General features: G+C 40.7%; 1 protein-coding gene across 1 annotated transcript in view; it reads left to right on the top strand.

Moving 5' to 3' along the window:
• Positions 1-10,208: 10,208 nt before the first annotated feature.
• LOC146989500 (ephrin type-A receptor 6-like) overlaps positions 10,209-17,288 on the top strand; it is a 55,515-nt gene continuing 48,435 nt past the window's right edge. Inside the window, exon 1 of the mRNA XM_085806139.1 lies at positions 10,209-10,854. Coding sequence (XP_085662265.1) covers positions 10,776-10,854 — 79 coding nt within the window. The 5' untranslated portion in view covers positions 10,209-10,775. The remainder of the gene's footprint in view (positions 10,855-17,288) is intronic.

The raw sequence follows: 17,288 nt of genomic DNA, 5'->3' as shown, positions 1-17,288 counted from the left end.
GCAGGAGAGGGAGGATCGCAGTTTATGTGATGTCCTCTAGATGTTTGATATGTCACCTTCTCTTTGCACCAGAGATGTAGCGTTGAATACCTAAAATGCCCTGTGATGTGTATGAAGGATGTAGTGTTTTACACTGTAAAAAAAAATCACTGACTAACAACACAAAGTTGTTTTTACTTGCCTTGGAAAAGGTAAGAAAATACAGATACCACTTGTTTACTCAAGTTTATTTAACTTTCAATGATCTATCTATCTATCTATCTATCTATCTATCTATCTATCTATCTATCTATCTATCTATCTATCTATCTATCTATCTATCTATCTATCTATCTATCTATCTATCTATCTATCTATCTATCTATCTATTTGATTGATTGACTCAAAGCAAAGCAAAGGAAACCATATTAACTCAAGCTTTGTGATAGTCCTTTTTTCAGAAGATGGTGGCTGATGATTTTACGAGGAGTGTTCTGTTTATGAAAATGTAAACGGTAATGAAGTGTGATATCTAGTATCTATTTATTTCCACAGTTATTACTACTCTTCCTGGAGATCACAAAAAACATTAGCGAAATGTTAATTGTGACCTTTTTGCTTTTGACTAGAGTGAAACTTCTCCCCGAGGGGAAGTAAAGCTTATCAATCAAACACTACATGCTTGTTAAAGGGCAGAACAGGCCCAGAATGGATAATAAACTTAACATAGGCCTATACACTTCATTTTCATATGGCCCATTTTCTTTCAGCTCTCAGCTGCACTCAGTGCCCTCTGTTCCATTTAATAGCAATGAAGTTATGGTTACAGTCAAGGTATTGGCTTAGTCCACTCAACTGTGATGTGAAAGTTAGTATTCTTACTGCTGACTTCACAGCCTTGAAGCTGTTGTGCCTTTAGGTAGATAACATTCTCACTTTTACCACTCAGACACTTGACAGTTCAAATGCAGCTTTTTCAAGCATATCATTTTTAATTCTCAAATGAATGCATGCTAATGGAAAATTATAACCTATCCTTTGGATTCTGTTGTGACTAAGACTTGTTTTGTCCCAATAAACTAAAGGTGTCTGGAGTTGAAGAAAATGAGTTCAAATCCATGTGCAGCTTTTTCTTTCAAAAGTGGCTTAGTTCACTTAGTTCATTTTGAGTCATGTAATGGTTTATCAGTCTGTACACAATCTCTGTAGACACAGTATCTCTGACTGCAGTGTTACAGTAAGTGAGCTCAGGTTTTGTCCTCTGTACAGGGACAATGAGAATATTGGACATATTTTATCCACTATGGCATCAGTCAGCCAGGCCAGTTTCAAGACCATCTCAACTGTGTTACCAATTAAGCTAAGATAATGTTTCCCAACTCAAGATTATACTCTGACAAATAAAAAATATCCAATATGAGGCCGCACTTATAGGTGCTGCAGTGTTTTCAGCTAAATGCTCATGCATTCTAATGTATTTACAATAAGAATGCTAACATGTTTATATTTAACACACCATTAGTTCAGAGGGATAGCATGCTAACATTTGTTAAAGGGATAGTTCAACATTTTGTCAAATTAGCCCATTCCATATAGTCTTAGGCCCCGTCCACACGAAACCGTTTTTTTCGAATCCGGATAAATACTTTATCGGATTGGCCTCGCGTCCACACGGATCCTGCGTTTTCGGGGGGTGAAAACGGTATTTTTTGAAAACGGGTCCCAGAGTGGGAAAATTTGAAAACGCCACCACAGCGTTTTCGTCTGGACGGCCAAAACAGATTTTTTTCTGAAACAATGATGTCATGCCCCCCACCGCTCTACCTGTAACCTGAGACACACACCGCTGCAGCAGCTGCTACACAGTCTATATGGACGTAACAACAACAACGACCGACTACCGTCAGGTCGCTCAGACGCTGCAGCTGAATCGTGTCTGTGTAATCATCACTGATCGTCATATTTACTCTGACACGACTCCCTGTCAACATTTAATCCCATGTTTGAGTTTGAAGACAGCGGGGGACTTCTTCTTCTATTGAATTACAGCGGGGACTTCCCGTCTTCTTCTCTGTCTTAAGTGTTTGTGTGTGGCAGCGCAACAGCGCACACGCTCCACCCGCTCCACACACACCTGGCCTATGTACTACAGCGTTTTCGGTCGTTTTCACTGGATCCGTGTGGACGCAGATATTTCTGAAAACGATGCCGTGTTTACGGAGATTTTTTTCAAAACGATTAAGAAAAAGATCGGATTCGGTGAAGCCGCGTATTCATGTGGACGGGGCCTTAGTAGTAGGTTCGTTACCATTGTCGGTGTGAGCTATTTTTAGAACGGCGAAGCAGAGCCGTGAGCTGCTCAGAGCTACGCTCTTCATTTCTGTCGGAGGCAGTTTTTCCACAAGCAGTCTGTTTGGCTCAAGAACAACTCCGTCTCGTAACGGTCCGTTATTATTTCATAGCGTGGTGAAATCCCATGAGCCTCCCTCCGTAGTGTAGCTTTGAGCAGCTTGTGGCTCGGCTCTACCATTCTAAAAATAGATAGCACCGACCAACAAAGGTAATGAACCTACTGCTATGACTATAGGGATTATGGCAATTCGCCAATTTGCCAAAATGTTGAACTATCCCTTTTATTTCGAAAGATAGCTCTTTGACTCAGATAGTCAGACGAATCCCACTAGTCCCCAACATAAGAATTTGAGATCGTTGCTACTCAAGTCAATAGGCACTCTGCAAAGTATGACATTGTCATATATAATTACAGCTGTGGCTCGATGAGAACATCATCACTTTTGCAAACATCTGTCCATAAAAACTGAAAATTGGGCAAAATCAAATTTTGAGCATTTGGTGGCACTGAATGAAAAGTTGGAAAGCTCTTCCTTTGGGGAGCTCCATTGTGCATGACACCGCACCCGGTAGCTCACATCCATACATCTGCTGACTGTAGAAGCAGGACATATCTGGTCTGTAGAGGATCCACATAGCTAACTGACTTCATATGGACTCGCAGCCACTCTTCATAATCTGGAATTGGAATTGACGGTGGTGTCTCCACACTGACTTTGAACAAGTTCATGCATAGAAAATTTCAGAATCACTTAGTTGAAAATTAAATTAGCCTCTCTAAATGCATTATAATTCCTGTACACAAGAAATGGTTATTCATGTGATGAGCCTCTTTCCTGCCACTTACGCTCACACACACACTGTCTATAAGTGACAATACAGTTTATTTTCTATCACTTTCCCTCCCTCTTTTCCTCTAATAATTGCCAATATAATACAATTAAGTGTCTGCTTCCCAAACATCTCACATTCTCGTCCTTCTCTCTTTACCGAGCTCTCCCCATCCCTGTCGCTCCGCTTCTTCTTCTTCCCCTGTCCTCACTCTTCTGCATGACCAGTTCCATGTCAGTCCTTAATTGTGTTTTGATGTTCCTCCAGACCTGCAATTGAGCTCCATTCTCGCCAGCCAAAACAGAACAGACATTTGTCAATGCACAGGCACCATGAGATTGCCCACTCTCTCTGTCCTGCATTTTCTGCTGTTCACCTCTGTTTCACATCTCCTTTTCATCTCCATTTTCCTCTTTTCTTCTACTTTTATCTATCTATCTATCTATCTATCTATCTATCTATCTATCTATCTATCTATCTATCTATCTATCTATCTATCTATCTATCTATCTATCTATCTATCTATCTATCTATCTATCTATCTATCTATCTATCTAAGAAGGCTTCAGAGAGTGTGTAATGGAGCAGTAACATCGATGTAGGATGAGACCTCCTTTCCCCTCTGGGGCCCATGCCACATGTAATCACTGTTACATAGAAGACAAACACACACATACACACACACACTGTTAGTTTCGCCTAACACTCAAGTACGCTCAGCTCGGGGAGTAAATATTTGTGCTGTGCAAGCTCTAGACAGTGGAAGGCTCCTCACCTCAGCACTGTGCCACCAAATCATGAAATATTCAGAGAGATGGGAGGAGGGGAGAGGAGAGAATGAGAGTGTGAGAGTGAGAGGGTTTTAAAAAAAAAAGAGGGAGAGAAAGAGTGAGGTCACACATAACAGAATAAGATGGACGGAGGGGAAAGAAGTGCGTGGGTAAGTGGCTGCGCTACAGCAGAAGATCTGAAGGGAAAGAACGGCTTGTATGTGAAAAGAGAAGCAAAGGAGGTGTTCAGGGAGGCAGAGGGAATGAACAACAAGGCTGGAGAAAGAGAGAATGGGAAAGAAAGAGAGAAAATGAGGCAGAAAATGACAGGTGAGAGGTTGAAGATTGTGACAGGGCCAAATGATGGCAAAACAACGTAGAGAGGGAGGAAAGATGGAGGAGGACAAATGAAGATGTAGACTGACAGGCAGACGAAATCAGGAATAATCAGGTGGCACAATGTGTGGTGTCCCACAGCAGAGGAGATGTGTAAGAGTAAATGGGTATAGGAGGAAATGATACACTCAAGCTCTTCATGGGCCCAGTCAGTCTGCAGCTGGAGAGCGATAATCCCCATCCAGGACTTAATGAGGGTTTATTCTGTCACAGGTCCCTTTGTCCTGGCGTCTTTACTGCTGGAGCTGCTCCACTTTGCTCGTTTTGTGACTTTAAAGGAGACATATTATTCTCCCTTTCCACAAATTAAAACAGTTCCCAGGTGGTCTTAAAAATATATCTTTGACATGCTTTGGACAAAATACCCCAAGGATCAAACATCACAGCTCTTTTCATCCTCTCCAAACAGCCCTGTTCAGAACAGCTGGTTTCCGTGCCTGTCCCTTTATTAGCCACTGCTTGCCCCGCCCCTTCTACCGGTCCCAGGTAGGGGTGGGGTTATGCAAATTCAAAACCTAGTTACATCACTGGAAGACAACTGAGGGAACAGCTTGTAAAACCACATGGATTTCAACCTAGGGAGCCTGCACATTACAGATTTTGTTGTCAATACTCACATTTTCGGGACAAACACCTATATAATATGTTAAAGAGCCTTCAAAAAGTGATACTTCCATAATATGTCCTCTTTAAAGGATAATTTTTACACTTTTATATTTTTCCCCACGTTTCAAATAGCCTCCTTATTGTGTTTTATTCAAAGACCGCCTCCAATGAAAACAAGTTTTGAATCTTTTTTAAAGAGACCCCGAGGAGTTTGCAAGAGTCTCGTGGATGAATCTACGTTACAAACATTTGTTAATGGGTCCATTTTCGATAAATATATCGTTTTGTCTTTATGATTATTTTGATATTACGTATTATTTAGTGGTCGACTCGCCCAGCATTTCCAAGTTTTGGTTTCCCGGACGCTGCCCGGCGGTTCATGGGAATAACGCCGCCAGATCGCCGTTTATGGTCGGAACTACGATGGTATCTGATCGTCTTCGAACCTCCGACTTTCATTCTTGATTTCTTGATTAAGGAAAACATTCTTGGCAAATGTTTTCCTTTCGTCCATCGTGCACCGGTCCAAGAATTTCACATTGTGCAGGGAGGCTCATGGGAAATGTACTGTAGTGTGAAAACACTTAGCTTTCCGAAACTCCTCGTAGCCCCTTTAACATGTCTATAGGCTATAGTGTTTTAAGAAGATCATGTGTTGAATAAGCAGTCAATACCATAGCAAGATATTTTCACCTTGGAGATTTGAACAGTCAGGAATTCATGCATCAAGTTGTGGTAATGCAAACTGGCTGGATTGGAGGTATATGTTAACAAAGCTTACAAACAACACAAAGAAAAAAGATGCTTACTAAGCCAGCTAACATTCTTATACATCTATTAGTCACACATTTTTGATGAACAACAAGTGAGTCTGGTCCTGACTGAGGCTCCAGTGTCTTCAGTGTTAACCACCTTGAGACACACTGTTCTGAAGCAGTCACCAAACCCCCCTCACTCCTTAACAAACTTAATAACTTCTCTAACTGAAGCTCATCATGTGACTCGGTCTCCACCTAGTTTCTTAATGCACAGTGGTCTTTCACTTGTCAACCTTTACATAGGAAACTTATGCTTAAAAACTTAGATCATAGCAGTTTATTTTTACATATTCAAATATTTTTGTAGAGAAACTTCAACTTTACTTCAAACTTATTTCCAGACTGACAATCTAACATTCACACCTGCATCTGACAATTATTCACCAGATGTGTGGTGATGAGGAAATTAGCAGGATTTCTCTCTCAAGCTTTTATTTTTCTTTCTTGTTACAAAGCTTTCCCAATTTTTCGCACATACAAACAAGTGCAGCATCACCAATTATCTCAAGTAAATCTGCATGGTTGTCTCTGTTTGAACAATTATCCTGCATCTCTCTATAGTCCGGCAGCAGGGCCCCATCTGACACTTTCTCCCTCCATTTGTTTCTTTTTCTCATACTAAAGGCAGAGGCATCTCACATACAGCTACATATTGAATTGATCTACAGTAAAGTTGTCTGTAAACAATCACTTTATTGTGTGCAGTATGTGGAAAATATGATTATTTCCATCTTAAGTGAAAGGTAATAACAACAGCTTTCTCCCTCTTTTGACTACTGTCGTCCTGGAATGAGCTTGTGTAGTTTTGGTAAATGAAATGCGGAAATGGAAAATCACTCTAAAATCCTCATTACACAGGGGGGAAAGCAGCATCTGTGCTGGTTTTTCAATTCAAAGATGCACAAGAAGTGAAGGCGCTCTGGTGGGTGGATTTAAAGTGATTGTTAGCCACTGGAAAAATGGAAAAATCGATCGCACAGTGCTGAGATATTGCTGCTTGTGAAGAGAGCATGAACCTTTTCACTCTATACATCTGTTCTATGTCAGCTGAGTTATTTGTGTCTTTATCCCAAATGAGTACTTTTGTGTTTGTGTTTGTGTGTGTGTCAAAGGCACATCCTTAACTTTAAAATGAAAGTGATTTGCAGTTACAGGAATCAACAAATGCAGATTAAAGATTTTAATGTTAAATTTCAATTAAAGAATCAATTTAGCAGATTAAAGATTGCAGCTACAAATAAAGAGATTAATGATTTAATGGTAATGTTAATTGTCAGGTTCTCTGCATGCTGCAGCCTCAGTTTATTGTTTTTTTTTATTTCTTTACTGTAAGATGTGCTGGTTGAGGTGTTTTCTGTAAGCATGAGCAATGAAAAATGCCAGACTGTTGATGAAGATAGATGTAGCCTCCATGACATTACCCACAGGGAAAACGCAATGCAATAATCACCATCTTGCCTTGCCTCTGACCTCCTAGCTTATCTAAAAGCGGAGAGGCAGGTGTGCGGCTGAGACTTTTGGTGCAAACATAAGATCTCTCAGCTGTCACTCAAAGTGGCACGCTGCAATTATGCTACATTTTAGGCCTTAATGAAATTAAATTAGCAAATTATATAAAAAAGATCACACACACCCCTGCTGCTATATGAAGTGGAAATTAACTGAGACCAAAACCGTTTTTGTGCAAGGCTGTAAACATGTTTACTGTTGTAAAGTTGGGCAGTTTAACATGGGAGTCTATGGGGACTGACTCGCTTTGGGAGCCGACCTCAAGTGGCCATTTAAAGAAGTGCAATTTTTGTTTTTTTGCATTAGCGTCACTTTTCAGAGTTTACTTCTTGCACTTTTGACACAACTTTACTTGACTTATTCATTTTCAAGGAAAACAATTATGAAGACGAGACACAATATAAACAATACAAAGAAAGTAAAATCAATTTAAGTATAAAATAAAAAGGAATGGAAAGATTTTGCGATTCTGGTTTACATTATTTATGTTATATATCATTTTATAATATATAGTGCAAGGTCAGAGCCCACAGGAAGTGAAAATCGTCCACCCAGTTTTCAAGGTTTAACAGACTTTATAACATTAGCATTCATTAAAATAACTGGTGGATAGTCCACCAAAAAATTGCAGCTGCTGTGCACCATCCCTATTAACCTTCCCCGTTCATCGCTCCTCAGCATGAATCAAAGATGATTTGCACTTGTAATAATGTATTACCCAGGACTAACCATTAACTCGTTCAGTCACCTAGAGTGCTGCCAAGAGCTGCATATTATTGATTCAGATTTACTTATTTGGATGCAAAAAGTTGAATAATAGCAGCAAACAAAAATAGAAAACCATCTTCTAGAAAATTATGACTCCCCAATCAAAATGTGGAATGTGCTTTGGTGACATGTCATGCTCTAATTCAAATGTTGCCTGGACCAACAAATACAGTTGCCTCTCTTTAGCAGCAATGCTTATATGGAAAAATAGAATCATGAAAACAGGAACAGCAGTTATGTTTCTTTTACTCTGCAAGAAGTAAATGGTTTAAAATTGAGCATTAGATTGAAAAGCCACATGCCTGAAGTGTTTCAACAGCAGGTAGAAAGCGAGGAGAGAAAGAGCAGACCGTAAAAAAAAAAGTAAATAAAACAAAGGGACTTAGTGATGAAAGTCCGTCACTGCAAAGGTTTTACAACTAAAGGAATCAGACAAACAAGTATTTTCAGTAGTTCTGTGATCTTGCACTGTAATTCAAACATGATAATGTTGTAAGGACATAATCCAAACTCCATTCCCTTCATTTTATCTGCCACTATTTCATCCAGCCAGTTCTTGCAAAGGGTAGAAATTGTAATGTAGGAAAGGGAAGAGACCCTGGAAACTAGAATCAGCAATAGCAGAGCTCTTTGAATTAGTTAGCTAAATTAAATATATGGAAATAAGGGGGAAAATTGTTTCAGTTTCATTTTGGCTGATTCTCTCTGTGCTTTGCAGATGGCACAGAAATGCTTATGATTTAAGTGAATATCTGAGAAAGTAAGTTATCACAGAGACTAACCCCCTCTGCAGCCTGGTGTCACTGTCCATGGTGCTGAAATGATGGACAGACACGGCACCAACTCTTTCTATGTCTTTCTGCGTCTAAAACTGTTTTCCAGTGAATTATAATTGCACTGGAGAGTTGGACTGGTTTCTTTTGAAAATACAAGACTATGAGGTAAGACTTTTGAAAATTAACATTTCACCATTTTAATTAAAACTGGCTGATCTGTGCATGAGCTAAGGCTAGGCAGGCTAGCTGATGCACCATTTGTTTGCTGTGGAAGGTCATAAACAACATAGGCACTTGTCCTTATCAGCAAACCACATTAGTTAGCATGTGAACTTGACCCATAAGCCAAAATCAGCACCTTCATCCTCCAAGAGCTGAGCTTTGATTGGAGGCCTAAGAGTCATTATATATCATGTCCCTGCCTGTGGATCCCAGTGGACTGCCATTAACAGTCATCTCCAATATTGTGTTACAGATTAAAGCTCACAGGCCATTAGTCGGGGCAGGTAGCAGTGTTTGAAGGATGACACTCACTCTATCAAGAAGTGCTTAAAAAAGTTACGAAGCTCATTTACACAGTAAAAGTTGAGCTGGGTTCATTTCTGATGAGCAGAGACCCACTGCAGAGACAGATCAAATACAGCGAAATAATTATGAAACATGAAAACACAAGCACACACCACCTGTGCTCAGATGACATGTGTAGCCTATTTGCATTATAACACTTAACTGAGGTCTCATTTAGACAGATTTTTTTTTTTTTTAGCTTGGTTTCACTTGCAGCTTCAAAAAGTCTTCAGAAAGTAAATGACATAAATGAATGCTGAGCTGATCTCATATAGCAGAGTGTAACATTCAGTTACAGTAGCTACTGTACATGAACGGGCTCCAGAGCAACAATGCAGTGAAGTGACTCATAAGATGTAAATGAATGTGTGTATGCGTGCGTGCGTGTGCGCGCGTGCACGTCAACCACCATGCCCCGTATCAAGTTATACTATTTGTCTGCTCCCCTTCCTCCCCTGCCACCATAAATAGGAACTGCCCCAGACACATTACTATTCCCACAACATAATCCGATGCAGGTAGAGCCTACATCATGGCACAGAAGTGATACAGTAGTCTAATAATAGATTCATATTTCCCTCCTCTCCCCCTCCCCTCCTCCACCCCCTCTGGAATCAATAACAGAGCGGGAGCCCACACAGAAACGACTGAACCGCGCGTTTCACGTGATGTAAAGTTAAAAAAAAAAAAAAAAAAAAAATGAAGTGAAATGTCACAAAGACCAAGTTAGATTTGCACGCATGGAGTTGGCTCCTGAACCTCTGTCTGCGCCAGAGCATCCCTCCTCCTATCCTGGGAGAGAGACAGAGAGGGAGGGAGGGAGGGAGAGAGTGTGTGAGAGAGAGGGAGAGAGAGACATACACAGACAGTGAGGGATGCTCCGGCTGAAAGTGAGGCGGGAAGTCTGGGATTGTCCCTGTTCTCTCCCGGTCTGGGATTAAAACGTCAAACGTCAAAAAAAGACTGACTCCGGCGCGAAAGCACATCGAGGAAGTTCTCTTTTGGACACTTTTAGGAGACTCTGCGTCTGTCGACGTCGTGTTTTGCGCTTCACAGACAACTACTCCGCGATTTATTTATTTCTTAACTTGCCACACAGCTCGAGTCGCCGGGGTTTAGTGCGCCATGGCTGGTCCTTCACATCGTCTGTCTCCCCGTCTCCACATGGACCGATCCGGGATGCTTGGCTGAGAAAAAATAATAATTAAAAAAAACAAAACAAAGAAATATATACCTATATATGTATAAGTCCCGTGGATCCGACTGTGACATTCTGAATCTGGACACTTGGAAGATTTCTGACTAACCTTTTTCATGAAAGGTCTTTACCTTTGCATTTTGGGGATCTATTTAGGACTCTGTGCAACATTTTAGTCCATAGCGCACTTGTGTCTGACTCAACGATGAGCTCCGGTGGGAAATACTGTGTGTTTCTCTTCTTGCTTAAAAGTGTTCTGTCGGACCCGGGAACCACAAACCAAGGTGAGTGTAAAGGGCGTCACTGCATCTCACCACTGATTTAGAGCAAGGGTGTGTGCACTTACAAACTCACCATATTAAAATATTCTCTAACAGAATGGATTAGTCAGTACACACATGCACTTCACACTTAAAACACAACTTCATGTTTTAGGTCAGTCTCATTTGTGTATCAGAATCAGAATCAATCATAGAATTATTGTTTGAAGTGGGTGTTTTTGCCTCAGGTGTTTTGCCTTTTCCTTCACAGTTTATAGGGCATCACATGATTCAGGATCAGTCTGGACACTGTCAAACAACAACAGAGAAAACATTTAAACATGCATGTACTGTACATCCTCAAAATGTCACTTTGGACCAGTATCAGTAGATTTATCTGTTGTCACATTGACTGCTCCTTTACAGCTTACAAAACACAGCTCTGAAAGACTGAACAGTGATCATAATGACTTTTTACAACTCTTAAAATGCATTATTGGCTCTAAATTGTTCAACATCTGTTGTTTACAACTGATCTGTCTCCCATATTAATCAACAACAATGTATAATTTAAAACACACATCCTTGGAAACCATGTTTTTTGTACTTTTTTTCCCACTCTGTCTCAAAATACAGATGAAAGATACATCCTGCAGATGCGCAGCAATGCGTCATCAGTGATGTAACCTGGGGTCATCGACTATTTCATGTCTTTCAACATCAGACATCCAGACAGGGACCCCAGTAGGGGGTAGACCCCAGTACAAGGCTGAAAAAGTAATCAATATATTATCAAAATTGCAATATGGACAAGTGATCATAATTCAGCTCTTTACCACAGGATGCAATTCAGTCACAGTTGCCCGTGTATCTTCTTCTGAAGCCTCCTAGTGGCTTTCTACACGGGTTCAGTTGTATCTCTGATGGTCTCCTCGTTGATGCCCAGTAGCACAACATTTTACGTGTGATTGCCCTGCTAATCAAGACAGTGCAGCTCCAGAGGCTCATAGTGAGTTCACCAGCCTTGCTCTCTGTGACCCCCATGATGATTGTACTTTGTGGTGCTTCCTCTCATTGACCTTGACCCAGACTCCTCGTTGCTTGGTGTCTTCAGAAATAAGGAATTTCAGCTGTTGGCCCATGTTCTCCTGATGGCAGTGGTGAGGAGACTGGACTTGGTTCTAGGTTGGAAGCCTAGCCTCCAGCTCTTAGGAACTTGTCCTTTGGCTTGGTGGTGCTAGTGCTTATAGCTGAGCTAAAGAGATGCTCCATAGACCCTCTTACTGAACAACAAGGGCAGGATTGTGTGTCAGTTTTGTCCTAGATGTGAAGGTTTGCTGGACTTGACAGGACATCATTGACAGCTTAGACTAAGAACACAATGCAATGGCAGTATACTTATGAGAAGGTGATCTTTCGTTACATTGCTTTTTTTTCCGATCTTGTCCTGTCTGATTCCTACCATCCTACTGGCTCATAGTTCTACCAGATACTTCTGCCCCTGGTCTCTGTGAAGTATCATGAGCCTGTTTGTCCTGTTGCAATACACCCCACCAGTGCTTTCTGCCTTAAACAGGACTTATCCACTTCTAGAGATTTGTCTGGATGCTGGCAGGTGCCACATATGGATCCCTAGATTCTTGTTACTGGAAAGCTTTCCTGTGTCTGTGACAACATGAATTTTTCAATACGACCACTGATTGAGAGCTACAGGATGTTACAGCACTGATCAGACGGCGGGGTGCTCAACCTTGGGATACTCCAGCTGAGGCCACAGGATCCGGGGCAGAACTCTGGTCAATCCAGCCTTTGAACCTGTCCACCTTGATAAGCCAGACCTTGAGGAGCAAGAAGCGCAGGTCGAAGATCTTTCTGAGTGAGGCCACTGACTGGCTGCATAATCTGTGTGATGGCGTCTGCTGGCAGTGAGAACCGGAGCTTATCCTCTACATTCCCCCTTCCTGATTAGCCTCTTTAGCCTTGTCTGCTGCCACATGTGGTGCCGGTAGTCAGGTTTTCTATGAATGTTCTTCCTGGGGGCTGTCACTCTCCAGTCATGGTCACAGGCCCCCTGCGGTTTACCTTTGTTCATCCAACAACCACGTACATAGTGAGATCAGAAAGGACCATTTTGCAGCCAGTTATAATGCCTTTCTCAAACCTGTGCCAGTCCCAGTGAGTCCTTGCTTGATTTTACTTATAATCCATAATTAGGGTCCTGATTTTTTTTTTCCAGAACATGATATCATTCTTAATCTGAATTTATCAAATAATACACATTTATGCATATGCTGTACAAAATCCATGCTTAAATGTGAATTTGCTGCCTGAATCCAGAAATGTCACTTTTGGTTGTGATGGGTTAAAAATGCATGAAAAATATCAACTTGCTGGCTGTTTACTGAACAAATACCTGTAGTCCTAATCACCGATTTTTTTTTTTTTAGCATCCATTTCCACTTGCTTGGGCAGTGTGTGCAGTTGCATATTTATGGACATGATAATATTATCTTCCTTCATAAATCACATGGATAAATGGTCACCATAATGTAACCTGTTCTTGACATAAACCACTTTGCACATTTCCTGAGGTCAGTTTAATTTTCCCTCCTGAATGTTTAATGCTTCGGATACACGTTCTCAAAGACGGCAGCGGCCCTCTCACTAGCCAAATGTCAAAGTCTTCTTCACGTGTGTGTATTTTTTTATGTGTGTGTGTGTGTGTGTGTGTGTGTGTGTGTGTGTGTGTTTATGATATACTGAGAACAAGCAAAAAATATGCAATTTATCTGAGTGAGGTTTGTAATGAATGTGAATCACCAGTGTATGTCCTCTGAGACTAAGAGAAAGTGAGAGAGATGAAGTGTAATCTTCCTATAATAGCTTCCTTATTGGTTGTTTGTTGTTTGGGGTCAAAATAAAGGCAACTTTAATAGGCAACTTTAATAATGGCAAATTCTCATTTAAAGCTTTTGTCTTAAATGTATCTGTTCTCTGGACTCATGTCCCTTTAGATACTATCGCTCTAATCACAATTTCCCAAATTTTCCACAGTAGCCTATACATGCAATTTACAATGGGACAACCTAGCAGGCAGATCTACCTTTGAAATTCTCAGTAATTATTAATTAGATTAATTATTTTTTTCTACTTGGTGACTGATTTGATTTTGAAGTGAGTATTGTCTCTGGTGGATTTTATTGGCTGATGCCACAGCTACTAATTCAATTCAGGTGTTAAATATGATAGCATGGAAATAAAGAAGCAGCTTTATTGTTTTATTGTAGGACAGAGGTAGTCATATGCCTTCAGTTGACTCTAACATGTGCATCTGATGGAACAAATTCCCTCCTATTTTTAGGATTAGGGATGCTAATTGAACCATGGATATGCACAAATGAAGTTATAACAAGTTGCACCAAGTGTAGACTGCTACATGCCTCCTGCATTTGTTTTTGTTTCACGGGAACTGTGTGTTCACAATTAAATAAAAAGAGAAATTTGTTAAAATCATCAAAGTTTCAATTCCTCAGCTCTAGTCACCTTTGAAGTGGATGCAGGTTTGTCTCAGTGTATGTGAAGAGAAACCCAGAAGCACTCTAATTTTTTTTTGTGAAAGACAGATAAAAGAAATGCTGAATGAGTTTTGAATGACTGAGTTGCAGAAGTTCAGACTCAGACGTCAAGTTAACTTTATTTTTTTTTTTAGATTTCAGGCAAACAAATGCTCACATCTGAGACACTTGAACATATACATGATGTTCATATAGAAATTAGTTACTGAATCTATCATTAGTAAATGTCCTGCTAATCAATTTAGCTCCTAATCAGTTTAAATACTCAATAATTTCTTTGTCATCCTCTTGTGTGTCTTTTAAAAGGGAACTATGCAAGATGTTTACATTACTTTAACAGCTTCAGAGTTATTGTGAAGGTGTAATGACTTGTTACGGGAAGAATGGCGGCTCTTTGCCTTCCACCTAGCGCCTCTTGGCCGAAAACCAACCTTGCATGATCAGCTCCTCCGACCCGGTGTCCCAGCTCTCGTTTTATCGGCACCTTGACACAAACACGCCCCTTAATCCGTAATCTCTTGTTTATGACAGATTAGACTACATCGTAAAATGATAAATAACGTTATCCACTGCTCCATGGATTGCCTTCTCGTCGACTTTGTTGAAAACAAATGCACTTGGCTAGGGAGGAGGGAGGAGGGTTAGCAGCAAAACAGTGAAAAGGTGACCAGACTTGCATTGTTCCCATTTTTACCAACCACTTCACCCCAGCACAGCTGTAGCATTTATACACGTTCTGAATTGACTTCCAATTTCAGGACAATGATGCAGCATCATCTGTGTCATGATCAGGTGAATTAGATGCTGCTGTCGACTTTTATTATGAGCCTATATAGAAAATAACGATTCTTCCTCTACCAGTGGCTTTCTGATGGAAACTGCAAAAGAAAAAAGGAAAAAAAAACCCAAGGGCCCTTACAGAAATGTCTGTCTCTCTGGGAGATCTCAGCCAAGTGCTTGTCTACTTGAATATACTCAGCCAAATACTTATATAATTGAGCATTCTGACTTCATGTCTAGCTTTTCCATTCAGCTAAAACCAAGGTTTCGGTGAGGTGTCACCCACTACACAGGCCAATCTTCTGCAAACCACTGTTTGGTAAATACTCTTTGTTGTTTTCAGTGTTGTTGTCAATGAAACGTCTATGTGATGTATGTGTGACCGAACAGTAGATTAGTTCTTGTGTTTTGTTTCTGAGAAAGCCACACACTGTGCAGTTGGTTGACTCCACAAGATGATTTTGTTTTGTTTTTAAAAATAGCAATGGGCATTGTAGGATAAAGGGTCTGTAAAGGTGATTTTAAACAATAATATGGCAGCAAGATATCCAACTGTAAATGTCGTGATCTCAGCTTTTCTGTTCCCTGTTGTCTGGTTGCATGATGTGCATGTATGTTTTCGTGTCCGTGCACTTGAGTCCCTCCTGTGAAACCGTTGCCATTGGCTACATTCATAAATAACAAAAGGACCACCCACATGTGGGATGGCGCTGGGCAGTCGGCAATGCAGAGTTCAGGTGAAAGTGACCTCCCAGAATTTCCTCCAGGAAGAAACAATGTTTTTGGCTAAAAAGTGCGTCAGACAATGAGAGAAATCAGACCAGAGCACAGACAGACTGGCCAGTGGGACGACTGACTCAAATCCCGTTCGGCCTGGTGGGCTGCCAAAGCATCCATAAAGTTTTCTAAGCAGTTTAAATGTCTGCTGGCTCTGACACTGTCTTTAACGGCGCTAACAGAGCCAGTAAACAGAGTCCATTGTGTAGCAGATGAATCCAAGGCTTAATTTCTTTCCCAGGCCAAATGTAGAGCCAGTGCTGGTCTGGTTTTACTGAGATGGAGACCCTTACACTTCAGCTTGACTCAAAACTGGCTCCTTGTCTCTTCAGTGTGTGAGCAATTTGATGGCTACATAATGTCACATGTCTGTTTCCATTAGTAGGAAACTTAGCTAACTTGCCGTTACTTAGGCCGATCACTAACTATAGCCATCACTAACGGGCTTTGCTGTGTTTGCGGTGATTGTAATTGATACTGACGGTGAATGACGCTCATGCTAGCGTGGGCTAATGGTTGAAGCTTGTTTTTTGTTGGTTCTTGTGCACACAGGGTGATTTTTTTTTCATCTGTGCATGCACTCCAAAACCTCACGTATATATATATATATATATATAATTTGTTTAATCTGTACACAAACTAATGCAAAAAAAGTTGAGTATTTCACAGAGTTCCCTGATGAACAGCTGGGTGTAATAACTTCTGAGAGTCTTGTTGTCACAGTGAGTTTGCCAGACGACAAGTGGAACTCCTGTGAGATGATGATGATTTAAAAAAAAAAAACACAGCTCAAAATATGCAGAACATTCACTGTGTAAACAAAATATACGGTCTGCTCACATTCTGAGTCATTGTCTGTATTTTGGGGTTTGGTTTGAAAGCCTCGATGCTAAAAGCTCCTTATTCTCTTGGTAACTAACGATCCAGTGCACTCAGTTCAGTGTTAAAGGCTTGTTCAGGCACATACTTATTGCCTCAACCTGATCTGTTGCTGTATATAACAGTATCAGTGACATATCTCAAAAAAGACTGGCAATTTACTGCAATATAGATGAGCTGTGTGCACCTTATTTTCTAAAATGTGACAATCTTCCTGTGGTCATGAAACTTCAGAGAGGACAGTTGCAGATTATTATGTTTCCACACACAATACCCAGACAAGAGTAATGTGATTTGGCCTCCTGATAAATGCTGGTCGGTTTTCAGTATGTGTGTGTGTGTGTGTGTGTGTGTGTGTGTGTGTGTGTGTGTACTTCGAGTGAGAAAATCTGTGTATCAAATTCAGCACCGTGGTCTTGGGTCATCTATTATTTCCTGTCTCCAAAG

This window comes from Trachurus japonicus, chromosome 3, assembly GCF_045865225.1.
Source record: "Trachurus japonicus isolate A0001 chromosome 3, Traja_1.0".
In the NCBI taxonomy this organism is placed as follows: domain Eukaryota; kingdom Metazoa; phylum Chordata; class Actinopteri; order Carangiformes; family Carangidae; genus Trachurus; species Trachurus japonicus.
This window is presented reverse-complemented; position numbering and strand designations above follow the sequence as displayed.